The sequence below is a fragment of the Borostomias antarcticus genome (genome assembly GCF_949987555.1).
Source record: "Borostomias antarcticus genome assembly, chromosome: 11".
Lineage (NCBI taxonomy): Eukaryota > Metazoa > Chordata > Actinopteri > Stomiiformes > Stomiidae > Borostomias > Borostomias antarcticus.
Genome location: NC_140244.1, coordinates 2,636,338 through 2,662,200, shown reverse-complemented (window position 1 = coordinate 2,662,200; position 25,863 = coordinate 2,636,338). Strand labels below are relative to the sequence as shown.

The 25,863-nt window shown below is 43.0% G+C and overlaps 1 protein-coding gene across 1 annotated transcript; it reads right to left on the bottom strand.

Moving 5' to 3' along the window:
• Window positions 1-6,021: 6,021 nt before the first annotated feature.
• Window positions 6,022-16,526, bottom strand: optc (opticin; the record flags this gene model as incomplete). Its single annotated transcript, XM_084445717.1, has 6 exons — window positions 6,022-6,189; window positions 8,045-8,140; window positions 13,187-13,389; window positions 13,679-13,837; window positions 15,000-15,144; window positions 16,317-16,526. 6 exons carry the CDS (start codon window positions 16,524-16,526, stop codon window positions 6,022-6,024), a joined length of 981 nt encoding a protein of 326 aa, XP_084301843.1.
• Between the last annotated feature and the right edge of the window lie 9,337 nt (window positions 16,527-25,863).

The following is a 25,863-nucleotide window of genomic DNA, read 5'->3' as shown; positions in this document are numbered from 1 at the left end:
TATACTAGTGTCTCTAGTCATCTTATACATCTCAGTACACTAACCGGCTATATACTAGCTTCTCCAGTCATCTTATACATCTCGGTACCCTAGCCAGCTATACTGTATACTAGTGTCTCTAGTCATCTTATTCATCTCAGTACACTAACCGGCTATATACTAGCGTCTCCCGTCATTGTTTACATGCGCTTCCTGTGAGTCCAATTGAGAGTTTAATAGTGTATTTTCCATGGGAGACCTGGTTAAGAGTGTAGGCAGAAGCTAGCTTGCTCTGCGGTAAGTGTTAGCAAACGCTGCTAATTGGTCATTCATCACACACCTGCGACACTCAGAAGTTGTCGCCATAGAGACCGCTGATCTGATGGACACCTTTGAGAGCTACATCATCGTTGTGATTCTTGGGCACTTGAGTGAACATTTATGTGCTTGTGTGTGTGTGTGTGTGTGTGTGTGTGTGTGTGTGTGTGTGTGTGTGTGTGTGTGCGTGCGTGTGTGTGCGCATGCGTGTTCTTACATGTTTTTCATGGTTTACAGTCTGAATGTTCTTCTGGGCCAGGATTTTCCTCTGTGCGTGTCTCACCTTACACACACACACACACACACACACACACACACACACACACACACACACAAACACGCATTCCCCTGTCTGCCCTGCTCATGTAAATATGACACATCATCATGCCAAAATGTCACTACTGTTTGCTTCAAACTATGCAACAGAATTATCAGATTAGATTACAGTTGTTTAATTTGATTTCCAAAAATGATTTACAATGCTCTCTCTCTCTCCCTCCCTCTCACACTCTCTCTCTCTGTCTGCGTGCTTGTCTCTGTCTTGGTGAATTCAGTTGTTAGCCATATTCTTTCAGTTCTTTCTACTAACAGAACCACAACATGTATCATCTATGTATGTATGTATGTATGTGTGTGTGTGTGTGTGTGTGTGTGTGTGTGAGAGCGTGTATGTGTGTGTGTGTGTGTGTGTGTGTGCGTGCATGCGCACAAGATGCACACACTCTGATGTTTTTCTTTTCTTTACTCTTTTGTAATATATGATCATGTGGAATGCCTTGGTCTTTATGTCCCGTCGTTTGAATTTAACAGAACAAAAAATGATAATCAAGCAATTGAGGTGAAAGTTATTATATAAATATATATATAAATATATACAAATCTATATACATAAAATAAAGCCATTGGGATTTGAAATACACTGCTGTCAAGGGGACTCTTTTATTGTGAAGTGTATTAATCCTGTGTCCTGTGTCAATGCATTATGGTACAGTATATGCACATAGCTAATTGTACATGTTTATAATGTGCTTATAACGTGCTTATAACGCATTATGACATATGGGTTCAGTCTCTCTGCCCGACAGTCTCCAGAGGTCAAATAATCTCCCACACAGCCTTATTGATCCATGTATGGCAGCCTTCAGATCAGCCGTTATTGACCAAGCATCTCATTAACGCGACCGTGGTGGCAGGTCTGAGACCAGCGCTTAGCCTCGACGCAGCGACACAACTACAAATCCCTGCTTAGTCGCCTTATAGATCCACTGTAATCAAGACGACGATAATCATAAACCCAGTCATCGTTCAGAGTCCAGGCTGGCCGATATTCTCCCTGCTTGATGCTCATGATCCCATGAAGCCTACTGTATCTCCCTCGCACCAATAGTGGACACACACACACACACACACACTGCCCTCTTGTATCTTACAGTACTCTCCTGTAACTGCTGTCTTAGCCACAGATGTAGTTGTACAGTGTCCCTCTCCTGCCCTCCTAACACAAAGACAGTGTTCAACACACACACACACACACACACACGCATGCACACACACTGAAACTTCTATTAGAGAAAGTATCCACTTAACGTGTGGGGAAGGTGTCAAATTATAGATTGTTTGAAAGTTGTCATGTAACCTAGGCAACTACTTACAATACACAAATTGTTTCAAAAATAGACGTATTTATCTTCTGCACTGCCATCTGAGATGATGGGTAGAAAGGAGAGAGAAAGACAAAGAAAAAAAATACTAGAGAAATTAGGATTGATGAGGAGGGTGAAAAGATGGAAACGGACGATGTTCCATGTAGAATTCTGAAATATCACTGATCTGATTTGACAAAATGCCAATCATATTGATACAGTATTACACCCGAATACACAACCTAATAGACAGCTCAAGACAATTATCTTTGCTAACAGCAACAAGAGGACCAGCTGAACACTAAACTAGAAGTTATTTTACACTCTGCAATCATTATATATATATATATATATATATATATATATATATAATGTTTGACTTTTATCATTGTCAACAAACATGATTTATTTCATACTAACCTATTCCCAGATGAAGGCCTCAACATTATGTTTTTGTGGCTGATGCACAGGTCACCTCACTGACCCAGACAGTATGGGGAGAGACCGCCACCATGTGGTGAGTTGACTAAACTGCATGCAAATGAATCGACAGGACAGTTCAGAACTGAACTTATTTATTTACTGAGATCACACCATACGCCTAAAATATACATCACTTCATTTAAATGTGTTGTGTAAAAAAGAACAGACTTTGATCACAACAGTGAGATCAGCTTTTGTGGAAATGCAATCTCTCTTTAAGTAGAGAAGCGGTTTCTGTCTGGGTTCTGTCTGCCTGCATCCCACACACTGGTGTGATAAAGTTACCGGATCTACCCCAGATAGCAAGCGGATGTGTAATGATTCTGGGCCATATATGGGCCGGAACTAAGCCACAAGGGCCAAATCTGGCCTGTATATGGCCCAGATCCGCTTGCTATCTGGGACAGGTGGCTTGAATGTGTATAGTGCCTGTGTCAATCTTAAGTGTGAAGTATTTTGGATGAGCAGTTCTTATATAGCCTACAGGCATTCCTGCTTTTATATAGTTGGATTAGAAATATGAAGCAGGATTTAGATTTAGATTTAGATTTAGATTCATAGCGCATTGTGTTGCCTCTGGGTATGAAATGCGCTATATAAATAAAGCTTTGATTGATTGATTGATTGATTTAGAGTGACTACGTATAACCAACCATGACTACAAACATTAGCTAGCGCGAGCCAGTGAATAAGCGACACACTAGCTACACACAGGTTCTTGTGGCAGCAGCTTTTGTGAAACCCGTGAAATCTTCTGCACGGAGCTCGTGATGTAGAGCGGCCGGCTCGGGATCGCAAGGTCTCCGGTTTGATCCCATCTTAATCTGAAGTGTGTCTAAATGTCCTTGAGCAAAACACTGAACCACAAGACCAGATCGCTAACGCTGTCCGTCCCTGGTGAAGACAGACAGGAGCGCTTGGTTGGCACTGGGGTGTGTCCCCTGCACGCTGCCTACCAGACATATTACCGAACGGGACCAGGCCCAGGGGCCCAAGAACTCAGGGGGCCCTTGTGGCATAGTCAAAGGGCTTAGTTATTCATGTCAATAACAAGTCACAAGAATGAAACTATCATGATACTTTTTAAATGAGTGTTTATCTGTAGTACTTTAGAGGGGCTGAGTACTCCATGCAATATGGGCCCTTCAACTGTTTTGGGCCCATAGTTGAGAAATCCAAAAATCAAGTCCTCCCCACTAGGTCTCTCGAGTCAAAACCGAGCTGGGTAAAGCTGCTTTTATTGTGAGATGTCTCTAGTTATCTTCAAATTGGATTTGGATGCCGTCTCATTGGGCAAATTCAAAAAAGCGCTAAATGAAATGGGGGGGGGGGTGGGGGGGTCTGTGCCCAGGGACCCATCATTTCCTAATCCGTCTACGCTGCCTAAGGTCTGCTCCCGCCTGCCCTTGAGGAAGGACGATGGGATGGGTCAAGCGCAGAGAACGTTTCATCGGCGTCTCTAGGCCTATGTGTGTCGCCCATTTCATGTGTGCAAAAAGAGTGTGCTGTGTGACAAATACAGATTGCTCTATTCTCAACCCTCGTAGCCTACAAAGTTATGATTGATGTTACATTGTAGTGACAAGTAGTATTGGACGACTATGGCGCCTGACGTATAAGGTAAGAACGCATTCCTAGCTACATTTTGATGTATGGGTTGTCAAGATTTAGTTCACATTCGCCTTCACCAACCAATTTCATGACGAGATACCAGGTAGCCTAGCTCTAAGAGTGTGTGTTGAGTATGTGAGTGTATTCTCCCTGTGGTGAAATTAGTGAGTTTTTCTACCCAATTTCTTTCAAATACATATGATAACAATCATTGATAATTCAAGTTCAGGTTACTTTATTGTCACATCACTGTGTGTTCAATATTTATAAAATTTGTAGACACTATGTGTGTCTCAAATCTCTTAAAGGGGCCATGCCATCAATAATGCATTTTAATGTATTCCATTACACTTGCACCTCACCCCATTACTAAGGGTTAGCTTATTAGAATTATTTTTTATACTTACACCTCACCCCATTGCTAAGGGTAGCTTATTAGTGTAAGACAACCTGTCTTCTGCAGAACGGTCACGTGCACTAAAGTGTATCTAACTGGCTATGCTGCATCCTATTGGCTATGCTTAGGGAAATGATGTATCATGAAAAGATACGTTAAACCTAAAAGTCTTTGGAACTGTGTAATCCATACTTTTGATTAACTATCAAGCCTACGGTAGCTATACTGTTGTTGATTTTACCCAGTTTCACAGAGAATTAATTTAACCACGTTGACAAGATGGACACCTTCATCCCCCCCCAATGAACGGACAAACAGCCGGTCGATACAAGGACAGCTGATTCATATTGACAGCTTAGCTGGCAATTCATCACTTTTGGGTGAGAGCCCACAGCAATTGATTGGTTTGGTAATCTGCCAATCAATCATGTGGGGTGTCATGACAGGCTCTTACAGAGTGACATCTATCCAGCTGTTGGGAATGCCCATTACCACTATACACATAGTAGTCAGCAACTGTATGAAGTCCTCCTGGTTATGGTCAATGAAATACAGTATTTCACACGGAAATCAATTTATATCAGATGCGTTCAGGCCTTTATGGACTGATGATGGAGCTCAAAATAAACCATAAATGCAATGCAAGGAGCTTAGTAAAAACAATAACTTGAATAGGTCATGGTTATAGGTCAACATTTGTTTCTGGATGTAGGCTAAACAACTGAATTGTAGACTTTTGGGGTGGACTCAACCTTTAATGGTGGTTTATCACTTTAATTATGGGATTTAGGGCAACGTAATCTAATCTTAGATCTAGTTTGTGTCTGAGGTCTTCCTGTTACTGCCGGCCTTCATTTCGCCTTATTCACCTGGCAGCCATATTGGTCAGTCTGACGTAATTGGGGGTGCGGATGCGGAAGTGCCCGTTGACTTCAATGTTAAAAGTTCACTGCAAAGACACCACTTCAAGAACCAAAATAGTCAAAATAACAGGCTGAATACACTATCGGGGTTACAAACTCATCATTACCAGACTCTGTTTTTCACTGCCGTTGTTTTCGCGTTTGGAAATACATGGGAGTGAATGCAGCTGACGGCTAACTATGGCTCATTCACCTCCATGTATTGAGTATAGTGTATTCAGCCTGTTATTTTGACCATTTTGGTTCTTGAAGTGGTGTTTTTACAGTGAACTTTTAACACTGAAGTCAACGGGCACTTCCGCATCCGCACCACCAATTACGTCAGACTGACCAATATGGTAGCTGAAGTGAATAACGCGAATAACCAGCTGCCACACTAAAAAGGGCAAAACATTCACTGTACCACCCGAAGCTTTATACACCAACCTTCAAACTTCTACGTTACAGCTACACAATTTCATACCACTTGATGTAGACTCGGGTTTAAATTATACCAAGCATAGGGGTTACATTCAATAATAATTGATTCAATGTATCTAAAAAACAAACAAAACCACAAAAAAAGTTTGTAAATACAATAAAAACAACAATCTTCACCTTTGACCTTCTAGCATGCTCCAGTGTAGTGACTATAGCACCTGGTGCCCGCTCCCCCTCCGCACCCTCTTCAGTGGCTGCCCACGGGTAGGCGTGGCAGGCAGACGTAGGCGCTGGCGAACAGGTTGACATCCAGGGGGTTGCCGTCCAAGCGTATGTCCTCCAGGGAGCGGCGTATGTAGTGGCGGTCGTGCTGGTTGCAGAAGGTGTCCTCGATCAGAGTTTGGACGTTGTTGTTCTACGTAGGAAGGGAGGGAGGAGGAGGAGGAGAGGGAGAGGGAGGAGGAGGAGGGAGAAAGAGGAGGAAGGGAGGACGGGAAAGAAGACGAGTGAGATGAGGTTGTTACGTGATAGTTCTGTTTCTGTATACTGTAGTTCTGCAACCTCTAATGTAGAATATATAGATTCAGTTGATGGTTTATTTTAAGGCCCAATCCCAATACTCCCCATTAGCCCTAGTCCCTAGTTTGAGTGCCCTCGACTGGGTAGTGCCCCTTCAAAACGGAGCCACAAGCGGTAGGGGTTGAAATCTTTACCTAAGAAATCGGACACCACTCGCTACATCTTCAATCAGGATTTTATTAGTTGCCTGATTTTCTGTGGAGTCACTGATGTTACAGGATTACTATTATTATAATGACATATCTGACCAAATTTCAGGACACAAGACATATTAATCAATTGTACAGCCAGGAAGCATGTTTACACATCAGCTGTTATCGTTTGCCCGGCCCATAGAAATGCACTGATATCAGATGAGTAGGGAAGTGCAGCAAAAATGCTGCTGGATTATTTTTCGGACTTCATGAACGGTACATGGAATCAGCTGTCACTCAAAAATCCTTGTTTACCCAAAGTTCTATTGATTTAATTAGATTCAACATTGCACCATAGCTTACACGTTACTGGGATGTCAAAATGCTGATTAAATTATGCTAACAATGAAATGCAGTTGACATCATGAATAGCGATTTTTTTAGAAATGCGTGTCATAATGATCCAATGTCATGTTTCTGTGCATTTACATTAAACTTAAAGTTATTCCACAGATTTTACAAATTTGGAATGATTATTTGCGAAGATATCGGGATTCTTTCATGTTTTTTTGCGGGACTGTAAGCCAGCGCACCATAGATAGCGTTTGTCAGGTTGTCACTCCCTCCCTACCTCCCTTACTCCGTTGGATGTTGACCTGCATTTCTCTGTTGGCACCACAAGAGGCAGTAGTCCCAGCACACCAAAATAAAGAAGGACACCAAAATCAACCCTCTGATCTCCACTGCACAGGTAGAGTAGCGGTGAAAGCATCAGACTCCCACCTGGGAGGTCGGGGTTCAAGGCCCTGGTGGGGATGATTTTGGGAAACCATACCCACACCCTCTGCTAGTCTGTGGGTTTATTCCTTTGTTTACTTTTGGCCTTTCCATCCCTCTCCCTCCCTCCTTTCACTCTCCTTTCCTAAGGATAGCTAACTGGCTATCCCACTCTTATTGTGCTGGATTAGCATTGGAAGCATTCAAACTGATGTGTCCAGGCGACAAGACCTATCTTAATTTATCAGACATTTCAATTCACAGCTATTTCAGTGGCATGACTAGCTTCCGTCCTACCAGTCCTGAACAGAAACAAGCCAGCCACGCACATAAGCCAGGCTGGACCTGGCCTGGTTTCAAGGCAGCTATGTTTCATATCACTGCCTCTGTTGGCAAAGCATTGAATTTTCATTCACGCTCGGTTTCAAGTCAACATCTGAAAACCCTCGTTTTTGAGGGCTGTTTGAACGTCCACTAGCCCTCGATATGCCCCCTAGCCCTCGAAGCTGAAAGGAATGGGACACACTACCCTACGCAGGAACGCGCAAAATGTAGGGGTAGGGCCAATAAGGGCTAAGGGGGGGTATTGGGATTGGGCCTAATATGAAAAGAAACAAAAAAACGACATACTAAGCACTAAATAGTAATTTGGTCCAACCATCACGTGTGGTGTGTGTGTTTGTGTCCGAGTGCACACACGTGTGTAAGCGTGTGTGTGTGTGTGTGTGTGTGTGTGTGTGTGTGTGTGTGTGTGTGCGTGCGTGTGTGTGTAGTACATACCTGCAGGTGCAGCACTCTCAGGCTTTCAGGTAGAGGTGTAGGAACGTAGTCCAGCTTGTTATTGGACAGATACAGGAACTCCAGCTGGCTCATATCCTATCCAAGAGGAAAGGACAAATATAAACGTCATGGCCAGAAGAGGGCGCTCTCACCCAACAATGTTTGTTTTGCTTTCTTTCTCAGTTCTGTACTAAGAGCCCAGTAGTAGTTGAATCAACAAACTTCCTTCGTTTTCATCTGTATCATGGCCCCCTAATCAACAATTGGCGCATGCACTGATTGTTTGACTGGGTGTTGGCTGTATAAGGGTTTCTGGGATCCTATCCTGCAGTCTGATGAAGCCGTTGCTGGGTGAAACGTTCACATTTGATGAGTGAAAAAAAAGCAAGAGACAGCAGTATACTGTGTGTAGACATTTCCTTTCTTTAATTCACCTAATCAACAATCCCAAACATAGACCCATATCAAACCTCTTGTTTTTATGTGTAATCATTGAAAAGGCAGTTTTTCAACAGCTGGACAGCTTCCTGGCACTAAATAATTGTTTTGATGTCTTCCAGTCAGGATTTCGACCACACTACAGCACCGAGACTGCTCTTGTTAAGGTCTTCAATGGCATCCATTTAAACACAGACAATGGCAGAATTTCATTCTTAGTATTACCGGATCTCAGCGCTGCATTCGACACGGTTGACCGCAACGTATTACTAGGCCGACTGGAAAACTGGCTGGGAATTTCTGGCACAGTGCTAGACTTGTTTGAATCCTACTTGAAGGACAGGGACTACTTTGTGTTGTTGTAATGGGCAATTACAGTACAAATCTGAGCTGACAAAAATGACCTGTGGAGTTCCCCAAGGCTCCATTCTGGGGCCTCTTCTGTTCAACATTTACATGCTCCTACTAGCTCAAATTATGGAAAATAACAAAATATGTTAGCATAGCTACGCAGACGACACAGAAATGTATGATGTGCCAGAACTTTATTCAACTAAGTAATTGTCTTTGGAGCCAAAGAAGAACGATTCAAAGTCAGCTCAGCTCCAATCAATAATGCTAAAACTCACAAACAAAGCCAGATATCTTGGTGTAGTCATGGACTCAGACCTGAATTTCAACAGTCATATTAAGATAATTACAAAGTTAGTCTACTATCAGCTGAACAATATATCAAGGACTAAAGGATTTATAGTTCTCTCTCTCTTTACACTGGCTTCCTGTCTGTCAAAGAATTGACTTTAAAATACTGGTGTTGGTCTATGAAGCACTGAATGGTTTAGGGCCAACATAGATTTCTGATCTGCTGCTACGTTATGAACCATCCAGACCTCTCAGGTCATCTGTCACAGGCCTGCTTTCTGTCCCCAGACTTAAAACAAAACATGGAGAAGCAGCGTTAATTTTGTATGCTCCACATATCTGGAACAAACTTCCAGAAAACTGCAGGTCTGCTGCAACTCTCAGTTCTTTAAAATCAAGACTGAAGACTTCTTTTTGCCGCTGCTTTTTATTAAATCAAATAATTATTAATTCATACACTGCACTGTAACTTTTATTCCTGTATTTTATTTTTCCTGCATTTTGTTTTAAATGTAAGTTTTTTACATACCGTTTTATATGACCTTTTATGTGTTTCTTGCACTTTGTCTTGATGAATATTTACTTTTATAGCAGCCTATACCTGCATCTTCAGTCACCTCTACACCATCTCTAAATAAAGCATGATGTTGTGGTGAATTGGACCCTATAGGAGCATAATGCACTCCAGGACTCTAGGGGGTGGGATTAATTTTTGCATTCAAAGTCACTTGCTAGGTAGTCTTGCATAACCAGATCTATCTCCACACTGGACACAGTGCTAGAGAAAGGACTGGCTGGACTCATTACCATCAGGGATAGAGGGGGTGGGATGCTGTAATTCTTTAAGCCAATCACAATTGTCTTTGGCGGAGCGGTTGCTAGGTTCTTGTTGTTTTATGTTGCCTGGATTCAACCTGATTGGGCTGCGATTGATATCCATTGGTACTGATTGGGGGAGTAATAACCGAATGACAAGGCTTATTTCCAAAACCTACATCCTGTTAAGTCAGCATTTAAAGTCACTTGCTAGGTAGTCTCGCGGGCCAGACGTCGACTTCCGGTGTCTACTACGTCTGGTATTCAGGCGCTGAAATCTTGTTGAAGGAAGTTGGGGAAAAAACGGGCGGATATCCCGTCAAAGTTCCGTAGAGTGTAGTAGACAGTCCGGAGCGGAAGTGATGAGTTTTTTTTTAAGAACTTCCTTTTACAAATTCTAAGCGGCTGAAGTCCAGACTCTCTCCTCCGTAGAGAGTCTGGCTCCGAGACTACTTGCTAGGGGACCTGGCAGACTGCTGACCCAGGACAGGTGTGCTCAGTCAGCTGGTGTTCAGGTGTTCATTCACCTCCCCAGCCCACAGCCCGAGGGGTTCTGGGAGCACCATTTCATGATGTTGGGAGATTTTGGGGAGCGATGGCCCCCAGTTGCCACAGTATGTGTTCATCCATACTTGGTGCTCCCCTCGGTCCCCTGCAACCGCCGTACTACGGCCCATTCTGCGTCTTGGAGCAGGGGGGGGAGGGGCAAGCACCTGCTGGGGGTGGACATCGGCGGCAAAACCCTGACCTGCCCCTTGCCCCCCCCCCGAGACTCCCTCCGCTTCTCTCCCTCCACCTCTCTCTTTGCCCCCGGCTTGCCCCCGCTGCGGCCGGCTAATCAACCCACCCCCTTCCACCCCGCCACACTGACTTTACTTGCTAGGGTGAATTCTGGGTCGGCACATGTGGTGGACAGTGAAAAGGCATAACTCACCCCAGGATTTATGCCTTTATGGGGGGAGGGGGGGGGGGGTTGTTGACGCAATGCATTTCAGGGCTCATCCCTTAAGGTTTCGTTTTTTTTTGTTTTGTTGCTGAAGTGTGGAGTTGATTAAATGGGGATAACTTGTTTTAGATTGCTTACTCGCCTCTTTCCCCAAAGTCCCTTGGCGCCACAAGCCACAACATTCATAGAAACACTACAAAAAGTATTGTATGAGAAACTAGTTACAGATCATAGTTATTCATAATTCACCTCAATCTATTCTAGAGAGGAAACAAAAGAATTTCAAATACATGTTTTCCTCCTAGTCTCTTGGCAGCTGCCTAAATTGTGAACTACAGAAAAAACGGGATTTTATAGTTCACGGTCCCACGTTACACAAAACTTGCAGATACACATGATCAATACGTACAGTATGAACAGTGTGACCAGGAAGGGCACGGCTCTCCAGATGACAGCTGTGACTCTTGAGGAGGAAGTATTGAGCTGCGCCAACTCTCACTGGAAGAGCCACGCTTTGATTTCTTGGTTTGTTTTCTTGCTCGCACAATTGGAATTTTGGATCAAGTTGGACACATTTTGGGACCACGATGCACTATCCACACCTAGTTGGCTCAGCTGCAATCTGCAATTAACTGCGCCAAACACGCACGTAATATTTGTTCCAAATTGACCCATGCTACACCCCTCCTCCATGTTTCATGAAAAACAGTCTGGTAGTTTTTGTGTAATCCTAGTCCAAAAAAGGTGAATGACCGTCAGGGCCTGTTTGGGCAGCTCATGGACCCGCCCCGTGATTGGCTGGGACAGCGGTAAAAATGTCAATGGTGAATGGGTGGGATGGTGTAAGCCCAGTCCAAAAAAATTACTCTAAGTGAATGGGTGGCTTAATTTTGCCGGCTCTGTGGACCCGACCCGTGCTTCGGATCTGCTTCAAAATTCAGAAAAAAAAATCATGAACCATGCTACACCCTTCCACCGAGTTTCATGAAAATCGGTCTAGTATTTTTTGCGTAATCCAGACAAACACACGCACACACGCCACTGACAACATTACCTCTTGCCCCAGGAGGTAATCAGAAAATCAACCCAAATAAATTAAGTCATTTCAGATATAGTAAGAACAAACCCTCGTGGCACACTTGAGAGGTATTATAAAGATATATATGACCTAGACACACACAGCACATGCGCATCAGTATTCACACACAGCACACACACATATATCCTCTCTCAAACACACACACACATCTGTTACTGTACAATACTTGTGTGTATATATATATTTTTTTCTTTTCTTTTTTCATGTATATATTTTTATATAAATGTCACTATTAATGTTATAATATTATTTACACATACTGTACAGTATACTTACACACACACATGCACGCACGCACACAAGAACACACATATCTACACACATACATCTGTTACTGTGTTAATGTTTATTTACTGTGCAAATCATGTTAATTACTATTGCTTATTGATATTTCTATTATTTATTTCCTTTCAATCTACATACATTTTAATGTACCAAAGCTTTGGCAACACAGATGAACAATCTGGATTTCTACACAATAGTGTTTGGTCTTCTTATTACAGAAAACAGAAAACAGATGGACCCAACTTTCCTCTTAGTGTTTTAGTTCAGTTAAAACACTAACATAATGTGAAGCTAGAGTTAAATGTTTTAATCTGTAAACATGAAAACTTCAAGCTGTCAATACAAAACTAAAAACATGCTGTGCAATTCCACTTCTGCCTCTTAACTTTTATTGTTATACTTACAAATTGGGATTGCTGGCATTATAACATGCCCCTAGAGCGACACGTCTGCTCTCCACTGGCCCGCTACCGGGACAGAGACTTTATATATATTCACTTGTTTATATGATAGGATATAGCAACAGATTCCTCCTGGGATAGAGTATCTAATCTAATCGATCTATTGTCTGTCTGTTGTTTAAAGGCCACCGCAATCGAATTCTAATCCACTTGAGAGGTTTTTCATTGTCTGTTTTAGTTTTGCCCAGAGTGCCAAAGACACATTTCCATTACATGTACAGTAAATTTAATGGACAATAAGGTTTCTCTCATCGTATCTTATCCATCCCCAGATAGCAAGCGGATCAGGGCCATATACAGGCCAGATCTGGCCCTTGTGGCTTAGTTCCGGCCCATATATGGCCCAGATCCGCTTGCTATCTGGGTCCTGCCAAGCTGTCAGAGTCAAGAGGCCACCTGAACAGTGATCACATATGTATGTATGTGTGTGTGTGTGTGTGTGTGTGTGTCTGTACCTTGAAGGCCTCCTGGTGTAGCCCAGCTGTAGTCAGTTTGTTGTTACGGACGTTGATGTGTTTCAAGGTGAGCGGGAGCTCCGGCAGGGATTGCAGGTTGTTTTCGGACAATAGCAGGTCCTGGAGCTGGGGCAGGCGGCTGAACGCATCCTCATCAACTCCAGAGATCTGGTTGCCCGTTAGGTCGATACGTTTCAATTTGTCTGGAACAGGAGAAGTCGGGGGGGGGGGGGGGGGGTTAAGACCATCCCAAAGACCCTGCACTGAGTAGGACACCCATACACACTATTATTATTATTATTATTATGATAAGGTCTAGACTTGGGGGGGACAACCCAGATAGCAAGCGGATGTGTAATGATTCTGGGCCATATATGGGCCGGAACTAAGCCACAAGGGCCAGATCTGGCCTGTATATGGCCCAGATCCCCTTGATATCTGGGTCCCCCATATGTTTTCTGTGTGTTTACTGTATGTGTTTCCTGCACGTACTCAGATTGATGAAGTCCGTATTCTTGACGTGTCGGATCCTGTTGAAGCGACCGTAGAAGTGGGTGGTGTCTTTAGGAAGAGGGGGAATCTGTTCCAGGTCTGCATCGTCACAGTACACACTCCCACTGATGCACACACACAGCAGACACGTTGGCATACCTGCACCGAGAAAAAGACACATCACACACTTTAACACACACACACACACACACACACACACACACACACACACACACACACACACACACACAGCAGACACGTTGGCATACCTGCACCGAGAAAAAGACACATCACACACTTTAACACACACCAACGAAAGTGAGAGTCCGCACACTGTAGCTCCCATTTAGATTATTTATGGACAAAAAATAGAGATGTGACGTTTCGGGCGACAACGCTCTTCCTCAGACAACTGAATAAACATAGCCACACCAAACATTGATATGGTATCTGAGGGTCACATGACCCTAATGGGATAGACAATTAACCCCTTTATTTAGACAGGTGAAACCCATTGTGCTAAGTATCAGGGTCACCTGACTCCTGGTACAGTTCACTCTGTGCATTAAAAAAGAATCTATGGTGCATATCTTATACATACATATTATACATCATGTTCAAAAAGTCCACTGTATCTTAGAAAACACTAAAGTCATACCTGCACCGAGAAAAAGCCAGATGACACACTTTAACACACACACACACACACACACACACACACACACACACACACACACACACACACACACACACACACACACACACACAATCAGTCTATCTCACTTCACTCTCACACGCACGCACACACCTACAATGCGAAATAATTGGTGTATTGTGAACTTCCACCGCACACATCAACCCTTCTGTGATTAAATAACAAATGGTAACTTTAAATACTTGAACAGTTCTAGAAATGTTGATGCAACTGGATGGCCTTCTGAAGTGGTGCAACGGCGCACGCCTTCAAACGAAAACAACGGTTTGTTCGTGATGGATGCTGCGGTTTGGGAAGAGCTATGCCTATACATTTTCATCTCGTCCCCAAAGGACTGTTTGTAAACCTTGCCAACTCAGAGCTAGATAGCTTTTGGAGTGACTATGACATAAAACATCTGGCTTGGGATTCCAAGAATGGTGTATACAATAATGTGGTGTGCAAACACTTGTCCAATGAGATCAGTGTTGTTTTTTCCCCCTCAGGGCAAAGGTTGTTACTGTAGGATTTATGTGTTTGCATCCACTTATTACAGAACAATGATACTTGTTCATCATACACACACACACAGACACACACGCACGCACACAGAGCTGTGTCACCCACCCAGGCCAGTCTCGGGGCCGAACAGGCCTGGTCCTTTGAAGTCCAGGGTGACGGGTGTAGGGGGCGAGGCAGGTTGGAGGGGAAGGGTCACCTCTTCTGTGGCGGGGGTAGGCGAGTCAGGGGGGGCCACTGTCCCCACCTCCATCTTCTCTCACGAGGACAGGGGGGGAGAGAGAGCCGTGTCAGAGGTCACTGAGCTCATGCCTGTCCTCAGCTCCTCTCGTCTCCATCTCTACTGCCTCCTTCTCTCGTATCTCCTGGACGTCTTTCCACGTCTGTTCTCTCATGCCCTCATCTCCTACACGGTCCGTTCTTCACTCTCTTCCCAGATAGCAAGCGTATCTGGGCCATATACAGGCCAGATCTGGCCCTTGTGGCTTAGTTCCGGCCCATATATGGCCCAGAATCATTACACATCCGCTTGCTATCTGGGTTCTCCTCCACCCTCTCCTCTATCATCTGCATTTTTAGTCTTAAGTAGTCTTTACTGTACTGACAGAGTAGTCTTTACTGTACTGACAGAGTAGTCTTTACTGTACTGACAGAGTAGTCTTTACTGTATTGACAGTTACCATACCATACCATTTTATTTATAGAGCACATTTAACAACAAACCAAAGTGCTGTACAAGTCAAACAACAATAATACACAAAGAACACATAGTAAAACATACGCAGTATGTCACATGAAAAAGGACAAGTCTCTTAGGCCATGTCAGGAAAACGCCAAAGAATATAAGTGAGTTTTGAGGCGTGATTTAAACACCTGCAGAGTGGGGGCCTGTCTAACATGCAGGGGTAGCTCGTTCCAGAGCTTAGGGGCGGCCACTGCGAAAGCCCGATCCCCCCTGAGCTTCAGCCTGGATTTGGGGACAACCAGGAGAAGCTGATCAGAGGACCTGAGGGACCTTGAAGGTTCCCAGATAGCAAGCGGATCTGGGCCATATATGGGCCGGAACTAAGCCACAAGTGCCAGATCTGGCCTGTATATGGTCCTGATCGGATTGCTGTCCGGGTTGTGTTCATATACCGTAGCCTTCATTCTATGTGTACTTTCTAATGGTAATTGCATAAGGAGGTCTCTAGAGGGTGCTATAGACTGGGTACTATGAGAGGGGCTATAAAAAAAAAAGCATTGTGGGAAGAAGAATGTAAAATGCTGATTAAAGTACAACTTCCACCGTTCCTCTGCTTCTGGGGTGATAAATGTCAGAATCAGCCTCACAACAACAGTGTAGTCTTTACCGTATTGACAGTGTAGTCTTTCTGCCAATGCATTACAAATGCATAAGCCTATGTTGGCCTGATGACCTCTCACCTCCTGGTTCAGGTCATCATAGTCGTAACTCTCTCCGTAGTTGTTGAGGTCAAGGTTCTCCCAATCCATCTCTCCGTTCAGGTCATAGTTCTCCAGGTCAAAGCCTCCTTCATCGGACCCCGGACCCGGCTGGGGTGCACATGTGCTGGGCCAGGGGCCCAGGAGAGCCAGGCCCAGACCCAACACCACCACCACACACTGCAGCGCCATTTACACGTCACGTATGGTACTACCTGTAAAGGGACCGAGAATGTAGACGTAGTTTCATGCCAATTCTTTCTCCGTTTTTATTTATTATTTATTTTTCACTATAAATTAGTCTTTAACAAGTCAAGACAATTCTCTCCCCAGATAGCAAGCGGATGTGTAATAATTCTGGGCCATATATGGGCTGGTACTAAGCCACAAGGGCCAGATCTGGCCTGTATATGGCCCAGATCCGCTTGCTATCTCAACTCTGGACCATACCCTTTAAAACAAGATAGCCAGGAACCCACACGCCATACATACGATGCGTGAGAAGATGTCTGTTTATTATCATTACTGCTAAGCTTTCATTCCATCACTCCATCAGGCTATGCTTTTGTTCACACATCGTCGTCACCGAGACCTAATCCTCACCCGCTGGCGCACTGTTGGACCCTGTGATCTCTCCTTTCCCCGAGTTATTTTTGTTTGGCGTTTTTTGTGAGCAGCTGCTGGGATGTACACCCTGGCGATGTTAAAGCTGGAAACGTCTGTGTCAACTGTTTATACAGTAGATGGAAACAGACACATGTACTCATATACACTCTGCTTTCGACACTTTCAGAGAGAAGCACAACCGCTACGGGAGCCAACACCAACTTTTTTACAGCACCAGATAGTAATAATCAACATGGCATAGCTGCAGTAGATTGCAGCGCATCTCCATAGTTTATACGATTCAACAAACCTTCATAAGCACAGAAACCTGTTGTACATTCTATGACCCTCGTAGTCTTCACATTCTTGGCCAGTCAAAGTTGATCCTGTGAGCTTCTCTGTTTGTCTTTTATCCTCAGATCAGTTAAGAGGTCGGCCATGGGGTCAGATTCAGTAACCCTGTTTCTCTCCAGCCATGGGAGTATTGTTGAGTTGCTGGTAAGAATGCCAGTGGAATGTTTGCTTTGAAAGCTGACATGAGTGTGCGAGTCTGGGTCCCCCGACTGTCTGGGCTATCTCTAGCCTAAAGCGCAGTTCACAATTGAAGTCAAACTTCTCAAAGAAATGCCAAGAGATTCAACATATATCTCCGAGGCTTCTGTAGCATTTTGTAATGTAAGACGCTCCTTGTTCCTCTAATATCAGAAGAGATAGTTCATGAGGGGATCATCAACTTATCATAATGTCCAAATCAAGCTGAAAGGGCTTGCTGACCTTTACAGCAATGAGAGACAAGATAAGTATTGAATAGAAAAAAGAAAGAGAAAAAAACACCAAAAACTCTTGCCAACACGCCCATTAGCGTGTCATAAAGGACGAGAAAAGTCTTACAAAAGAGCAAACCGTTAACAGGCAATAAAAGAACACTAAACATGCAGCTCTATCAAGTTCTGATTGATGAATCAATCAGATTCAGCTCCCCCCTCATAAAGCCAGTCCTGCCTCTTAACATGCAACACTTTTTTTTGTCAACAGGGTGTACAAGACGAAATTTATAGGTTCCCTAAACAAAAACACAAGCCTGAAACGTGTAATAGGCATGACACAACTTACTGTTCCCAGGAGGGTCCTTGTCTCTGTCCTCAAAAGTCTCCTTGTCCCTCTCTCCCCTCTTGTTGTGCCCAGAGCTGTTTCCTGGGATCTGGTGGTCAGTTCAGTGGACCCCGGTTGATCACTCAGCAACAGAAGTGACCCTGTCAGAGAGAGCAGTGGTCATTACTGTGGGTGGGGAGACACATGGGGTATAGGTTTGGGGGGTTAAAATAGGTCATTTAGGTCAATGTGTACTCAGCTGTTACTAATTGCCCTCTTTATTAAAGTGTGCACACACACACACACACACACACACAGACGCATGCACACACACAACAAACACACAAACACAGGCTGCATCCATTCACAGAAATGGCAGTGCTAAGTAGTAAAAGACTCCTTAAGACTTTAACATGTTATCTTCAGATACATAGGCGTCCTTCACTTAAAACTAAACTTTCTGAGTCTGCCATTACTGAGGCTGGATGGACCTGGAGTATCTAATAAAGTGCCTTGAAAAACAATGACATTGACACTATTTGAAGGGATTTCATACACCGGGGTGGGTTAATTCAGTCAATTCAAGAAGTGAGTTTCAGGTAAAAAGCAAAAAATGAATGTTTCAATGCAATAAAGCTTCTTATAGCACCATCGATCTATTGCTAAATTAGTTGAATTCTGTAATGTTGCTTTCTAATGGAATTGCAATTATGTTTTAATTCTGAATTGAAATGGAACTGTCCAAAACCTATATGATACAATGCATGTAGATTAAGGCAGTAACAAATTAATATCGATTAATATTGAACAATTTTCCCTTCAGGGCACGTTGTCCTTCAGAGCCATAGAAATCTGAAACAAGACAAAACACAGAGGCGAACTTCTTTTCTTCTCGCCTGTTTCACACATGATGAAACATGCCCCTTCCTATCCCCAATGGTCTGCAAAGCTATTGCAAAAAGGGGTTTGATTATTTGGCTGTTAATCATGTTCCAATAAACATCCTCCAGATGTTCATCTGTAATAACGCCTTCTCGGTTTGGCTCTGTACTTCTCCAAATATTAAATTTCCAGAGTCTAGACAGATTTTCAGTTTCTCCAACTTTCTTTTATCATCTATCTGTTTTTAATCAGTGGCTTGTCAATTAGGGGCGATGTGGCACACCACTCAAGGCAGCTGGAAATAGACAATAGTTTCTGTAACACTTTCAAGTAGGTTATTATCAAATTTGGGCCTTCATCTACAGTACTGGAGCTAGTTGTATACGAAATGACACGGGACAACGGCTTACGAAAAGATGGTACCGGCCTTGTATTAATTATATAGATCAGGAATAGTAAATGGAAAATAACAACAAATAAATAAAAAAGCACAATACACTTATAATACACATTTTTTTCAATGGAAACCTACTCTAATGGTATCCAAAACTCATGGAATCCTATACCCCAGGGTAACCTTCAGTATTTATCGGGTACACCCTTTCTACTAATACTAAGTATTCTAAACAACACTACACAATCACTGTGTTTAATAAAATAGACAAATACAGTAGTAGTCAATGTCAACAGAAATCAATCCTCCCACACTTTGCACCTACTATAACCAAACCTACTATACTTCCCAGATAGCAAGCGGATGTGTAATGATTCTGGGCCATCTGTATATGGCCCAGATCCGCTTGCTATCTGGGTTGAAACAGCACGTAAGTGAAGCAGTCCGACTGTCCTTTGCACTGCTACGAGCGAAGCAGTGAGTGCTTTGGGAAAGCAAAACTTGTCCTACCACGACGTGGAGTCATTCATCAAACAGTCCATCCAAGGGGAGAACACAGTCACACATATCAGAACCTGTGCTGGGTTCAACGGGTTGGCTCGTCACCTTGGAATGAGCTGGGATCTTCACAAACAGAAATCCTAACTGAAAAAAACCTGACCTGCATGACACAGGGTCAGAATACTGTAAAGGCCAAATTAAATTTCAAACTAAACTCACAGCTAATACATTTTGCTAATACAAAATCCAAAAGTATACAAAACAAATTTGGTTTTGCTTTTAAATTCACTCAAAGAACAGAACTGAAACATATTTAGCTTCTCACCAAATAAAGTCTGTCCCTCGTGTGTGTGCTGAAGTCATGATGCGATCACGAGCCATGAGGTAACCACGTGCTACAAATGTGAAAAGCATGGCACGCATAAATGATTGTCTACTTTTAGACTGCGTTATAGAAACGAAGAATTAAAATAATAAAATAGCTTCTCATTCAATCATAAAAAGCGTACAACTACAACTTAATCTCAAACGATGTACTGCTATTTCACTGCGTAGCAAGCTAGCACAGACTAGCTGGTACAAGCTATTATCCACATTGCATGCTAGCCTAGCGCTGCAGCTAACTAACATTATACTGAAAAGTTAGGGGTATAACTTGTGGTGTAATCATATATACTATTATGCCATACAGGTGAAAGCATGCGCGGGGAGGGGGTTTATGGGGTTTATGGGTAGAAGAAGCCAGGGCCCCGTTTCCCAGAGCCATCGTAGCGCTACGTTCATCGCAAGATACGTTGTAAGATCTCCCTCTAGGTGGCGCATTGTTTCCCAGAGCCTTGTTAGGCCATACACTACCCAGATAGCAAGCAGATCTGGGCCATATACAGGCCAGATCTGGCTTAGTTCTGGCCCATATATGGCCCAGAATCATTACACATCCGCTTGCTATCTGGGTATTGCCAAAAGTATTTTGCTCATCTGCCTTTACACATGAACTTAAGTGACATCCCATTCTTAATCCATAGGGTTTTAATATGACGTCGGCCCACCCTTTGCAGCTATAACAGCTTCAACTCTTCTGGGAAGGCTTTCCACAAGGTTTAGGAGTGTGTTTATGGGAATTTTGGACCATTCTTCCAGAAGCACATTTGTGAGGTCAGACACTGATGTTGGACGAGAAGGCCCGGCTCGCAGTCTCCGCTCTAATTCATCCCAAAGGTGTTCTATCGGGTTGAGGTCAGGACTCTATGCAGGCCAGTCAAGTTCTTCCACACCAAACTCGCTCATCCATGTCTTTATGGACCTTGCTTTGTGCACTGGTGCGCAGTCATGTTGGAACAGGAAGGGGCCATCCCCAAACTGTTCCCACAAAGTTGGGAGCATGGAATTGTCCAGAATCACTTAGTATGCTGAAGCATTCAGAGTTCCTTTCACTGGAACTAAGGGGCTAAGCCCAGCTCCTGACAAATAATAATCCCTTCCTGTTCCAACATGACTGCGCACCAGTGGATTCAGGATTCTTTATTGAGTAGGTGGTAATGGCAAAGATGTCAGGAGATCCTCACATATGTGTCGATCTCACACAGCCAGGGCTGGACTGGCAATCTGGCATACGGGCCAGACCTAGTTTTGGGCTGATCTAAAAAAAAAAAATTAAAAAAAATTGGCCCAAAAAAACTGAGAAGGGGAGATGTGGTGTAATCATATACTAAGGCAAGGTGCATTATGGGGTACAGGTGAAAGCATGCGTGGGGGGCAGTTATTGGTAGAAGAAGCCAGGACAGACTAGACATATGAAGCGTGTTCATGTTTTTAATAAAATACACAAAGCATAGTTCACTCTCTTGAGGCTATTAACCATGTACTGTACAAACCATAGGACCACGACATAACTCACCAACAGAACTTCTAATCAAAAGTCCCCCGCGATGGAGTTCACTTGTACTTCTTAGTTTTCGAAATTGAGATTTATTCTAGGTTTAACTCGGAGACTAGCTGTTCTTCAGAACTTTCAACAGACACGTATCTCCGTCTCTCTCAGCCCAGATAGCAAGCGGATCTGGGCCATATACAGGCCAGATCTGGCCCTTGTGGCTAAGTTCCGGTCCATATATGGCCCAGAATCATTTCACATCCGCTTGCTATCTGGGAGAGGATGCAGGAAAAGGGGTAAATGCACTTTTCGTGCACTTGACGCGCCACTTGCTAAACATGACCTGTCAATCAATCTACTTCAACATTCAGATTGGATCATTCACAACTCTTTTTACAGAATCATGTTTTCACTATTTCTATCTAATAAATGTTATTAACTTTCAATTTGAGTGTTATTTTATTCCAAATTATAATCATTGTTTTATCTCTATTGCTCTATTAACTATTATGTGACGTATGTGACTTATGTGACTTGGGTTACATTTCCTATAAATGTTTAGCTTTAAGTGTATAACAAACAAACAAAATCTAATTAAGACAAAAAAATTAACACAACTCAACTTAAGACAACACAACTGAAAGTCAGAATGCGCGTCTTGGCAGTCACAGTGCAACACACAATCAAATGAAAGTAACATACTGTAGCAGGAGCACAGGCTCCTGACCCAGTGGTGTCAGGAAAACAATCTCCATCTGAACGTCAGCAAGGCAAAGGATATGGTGGTGGAGGAGAGGAACTACACCCCTCTAATTATCAGCGGGACCCCTGTAGAGAGAGTGGACTGCTGCCTTCAAGTAGGCTACCTTGGTGTCCAGATCACCAAGGACCTGACATGGTTAACACACATAGACACTGTAGTGAAAAAATAAATAAATAACCCCAAATCCATATAGCATGTACATAATCCATCCAGACCCTTATCTATCCCATCCCAGCTAATTTTATACTTATAGAAAGGTGTAATTTGTGTTAATTAGTAAAATTGTAATTTAGTAAATTGTAAATTTGTTATTGAGTGTTTAGAGTTTATCTGTAGCATAATATTGGAGCAAGCAGCAACATTTCACTGTGACTGTACACCGTACATTACATGTGACAAATAAAATAATCGGAATAATCTTGAATCTTCAATCATTATTGCATGTGAAACCCCAACCCTGTGCCAAAAGAGGCTTATTGCCATTGTGAGTGAATGGCAAAATGTATATGACTGTTCTGAGCGGCATTTTAGGGATACATTTATTTTGATTGTGCCTTACAACAGTCCATTCACGTTGTTTTTTATTCCCCGCATAGAGATGAACATGCATTGATGTTCAAGGCTTTTAGTCTACAGACACTTCCTCATTCTGATCACATGCTTGAAGCCTATTGGCCAGAGTTGCATGGCAAGAATTATAGTCTTGGTATCCCAGACTCACATTTTACTTATTTTTTCTTTTCTTTTTTTTAACATTACGTCATTTAGCTGACGCTTTTATCCAAAGCGACTTACAATAATTGCATTCAACATAGGAAAAGCCAATATACTTATACTTGCCAGAACTCACAAGTGCATTTTGAAAACAAGTGATTAAGAGCATAATCTAGGGCTGAAGTCAAAGTGCAAGAATAGCTATCTAAAATACAATAGGTGCTTAAGAGGGAGGATCGTGGTACAGTAGTACTTCTTGAAGAGATGAGTTTTGAGCCTGCGATGAAAGATGGGCAGCGACTCTGCTGTCCTGACGTCAGAGGGCAATTTGTTCCACCACTGCGGCCCAGGACAGAGAAGAGCCGTGACCGTGTCGATCGACCGCAGGGGCCTCGGAGTGACGGGGCAACCAGTGACCCCGAGGTAGACATGTTTCCACAGGAGAGTCTGGGAAATCCAGACTCCAATGATTCCACAAACCACATTTCTCTGTCTCTCTGGGGCACGGTTATCTCAAGAACCAAACAATGTACAGTATGAAATTGACATTTGGCAGGTGTATTGCTCAGGACCCTAAGATGTGCCGTGTCGCCTGTGAAGCTGTTTAGATCTGTGATTGTCAACAGGCGATGTGCCGTTAAAAAAGTATTTTTCAGGCAGAAGACGGATGGTAGAGGTTAGGGAATGCGGGCCATCCACACTGTCACGCTAACTATAAACTAAACTATGACTTCATACTGTATAAATAAAGTAAAAAATATAATAAAATTGTTCCAGATCATTTTAATAATGAGATTATATTATTATATATATTCATTACATATGAAAACCCTGTGGAGTCAACCACACAACTGCAGCTCTCTTACCAAAATGCTGTTCCTCTTGTGTTAACTCCTGGCTAATAAAGGGATATAAAGGATTGGGTTTTATTTATAATAGTATATTTCATTACTTTGACACCTTTCAAGATACTCAGGGTCACCTAGGGCACAGAAAAAGTAACAGTACAAAAACTAGATATAACTCTTTTGTCAGTCACTCTTCAAGAGTTCAAGAGTTCTTGCCCACAAAAGTCACTTTTTCAGTAGCCTAGAAGCTAGGTGTATCATGAAATTAAAAAAATCACAATAGAGTCGAGAATGATTTGAGTTTACTCAGAAAATGGGGTACCAATCAGGAGACTGTATTTTAACTGCTGTTCTGCCCCCAGTCCCTGATTGGTTCCGTTAGATGATGACGAGAAATACAACAGGAGTCAACTAGTAGATTGAAGCAACGAGCAGTAAAATTAACGTAAGGAGAATAAACAGCCATAAATTTGCATAAAGTAGGAGTTTCTCAGCAGAAAATACATTTCCACTGTTCTTCCGACTGGATTTGGCAAAAATGTCTTGTTATGCTGATTGGCTGAAGGAGTTTATCCATCAAGGCAAGTACTCTATTTGTTTTTCGTGATCAGTCTGGCTTCCAGGCTACTTTTTCAGTCATTTTAAGATTTATTATTAATTAAAAAGTTATGATGATAAGTTATTTTGACTGTTCTGATCTTGTTGTTGTAATGATACTTTTTCTATGCCCTAAAGCAACATTGAGTGTCTTGAAAGGCGCCAAACAAATTTAATTAATATTAGTGTGGATTCATTAATATAATTTCTATAGTTCATAGTTATCGTGACAATGTGGACTGCCCTTAATACAAGACAGATCATTAGAAGGAAAAGGACTGCACTTGCCTGATTTCAAACCTGAGACATGAGACTCCAGCGCCGCAAAGGTGGAATGAGCTTCCCCCCACTGTAGTGTATGAACCTGGCACCAAAAGAGGAAACGTATTTTAGGCACAAGAAGGCCAATGTGGCATTATGAGAAAAATAAATATTCAAAAACGAGTGTTGCCATTGGGTAAAGAGATGTTTTCAATCTAGTCAAAGCAAGCTGTATGGTATTGCTATTATCTTTCAGGTCTCTGGGTGAGTTAGTCAGAGCAGTCTGAAGCCCAGAGAGTTCTGTCCTCAGCATAAACCTCGTCTACACTGACCTAACATGCGCACACACACACACACACACACACACACACACACACACGCACAGCTTCAGTCCAATTAAGTCCAGTGAACTCCCTTCAAGCATTCCTGCACTAAGTACTTTGTACAGGTGAGCACAATCCCAAAACTAGTTTATACTTCAGAAGACAGCTCATGTCTCATGGCTCTTGGTTGCCATGGAATGGAATGCCTGGGCATTGTTTTTAGCTTGGTTTCCATGGCAGCCATGAGCCAAGAGCCACAGCTCGTCTTATGGAGGATAAACTACCCTTAACACTTGCAATGAGGGGAGTAAAAAAATGTTTCATGGGCGGCTGTAGCTCAGTTGGTAGAGCGGGTCGTTCAGTGATCGAAGGGTCAGTGGTTCGAATCCCAGCTCCAACTGTCTACATGTCGAAGTGTCCTTGAGCAAGACACCTAACCCCAAATTGCTCCCAATGAGCAGGTTAGCACCTTGCATGGCAGCTACCGTGAGTGTGTATGAATGGGTGAATGAGAGGCCATTGTAAAGCGCTTTGAGTGCCGCTAAGGTGGAAAAGCGCTACAGTATATAAGTGCAGTCCATTTACCATTTCACTTTATATGAAGGCCAAGAAAGATACAAAGGGGAAGAACGAAACATTTCTTTCCAGCCTGGTTTCTAAGGAGAATGTATGACA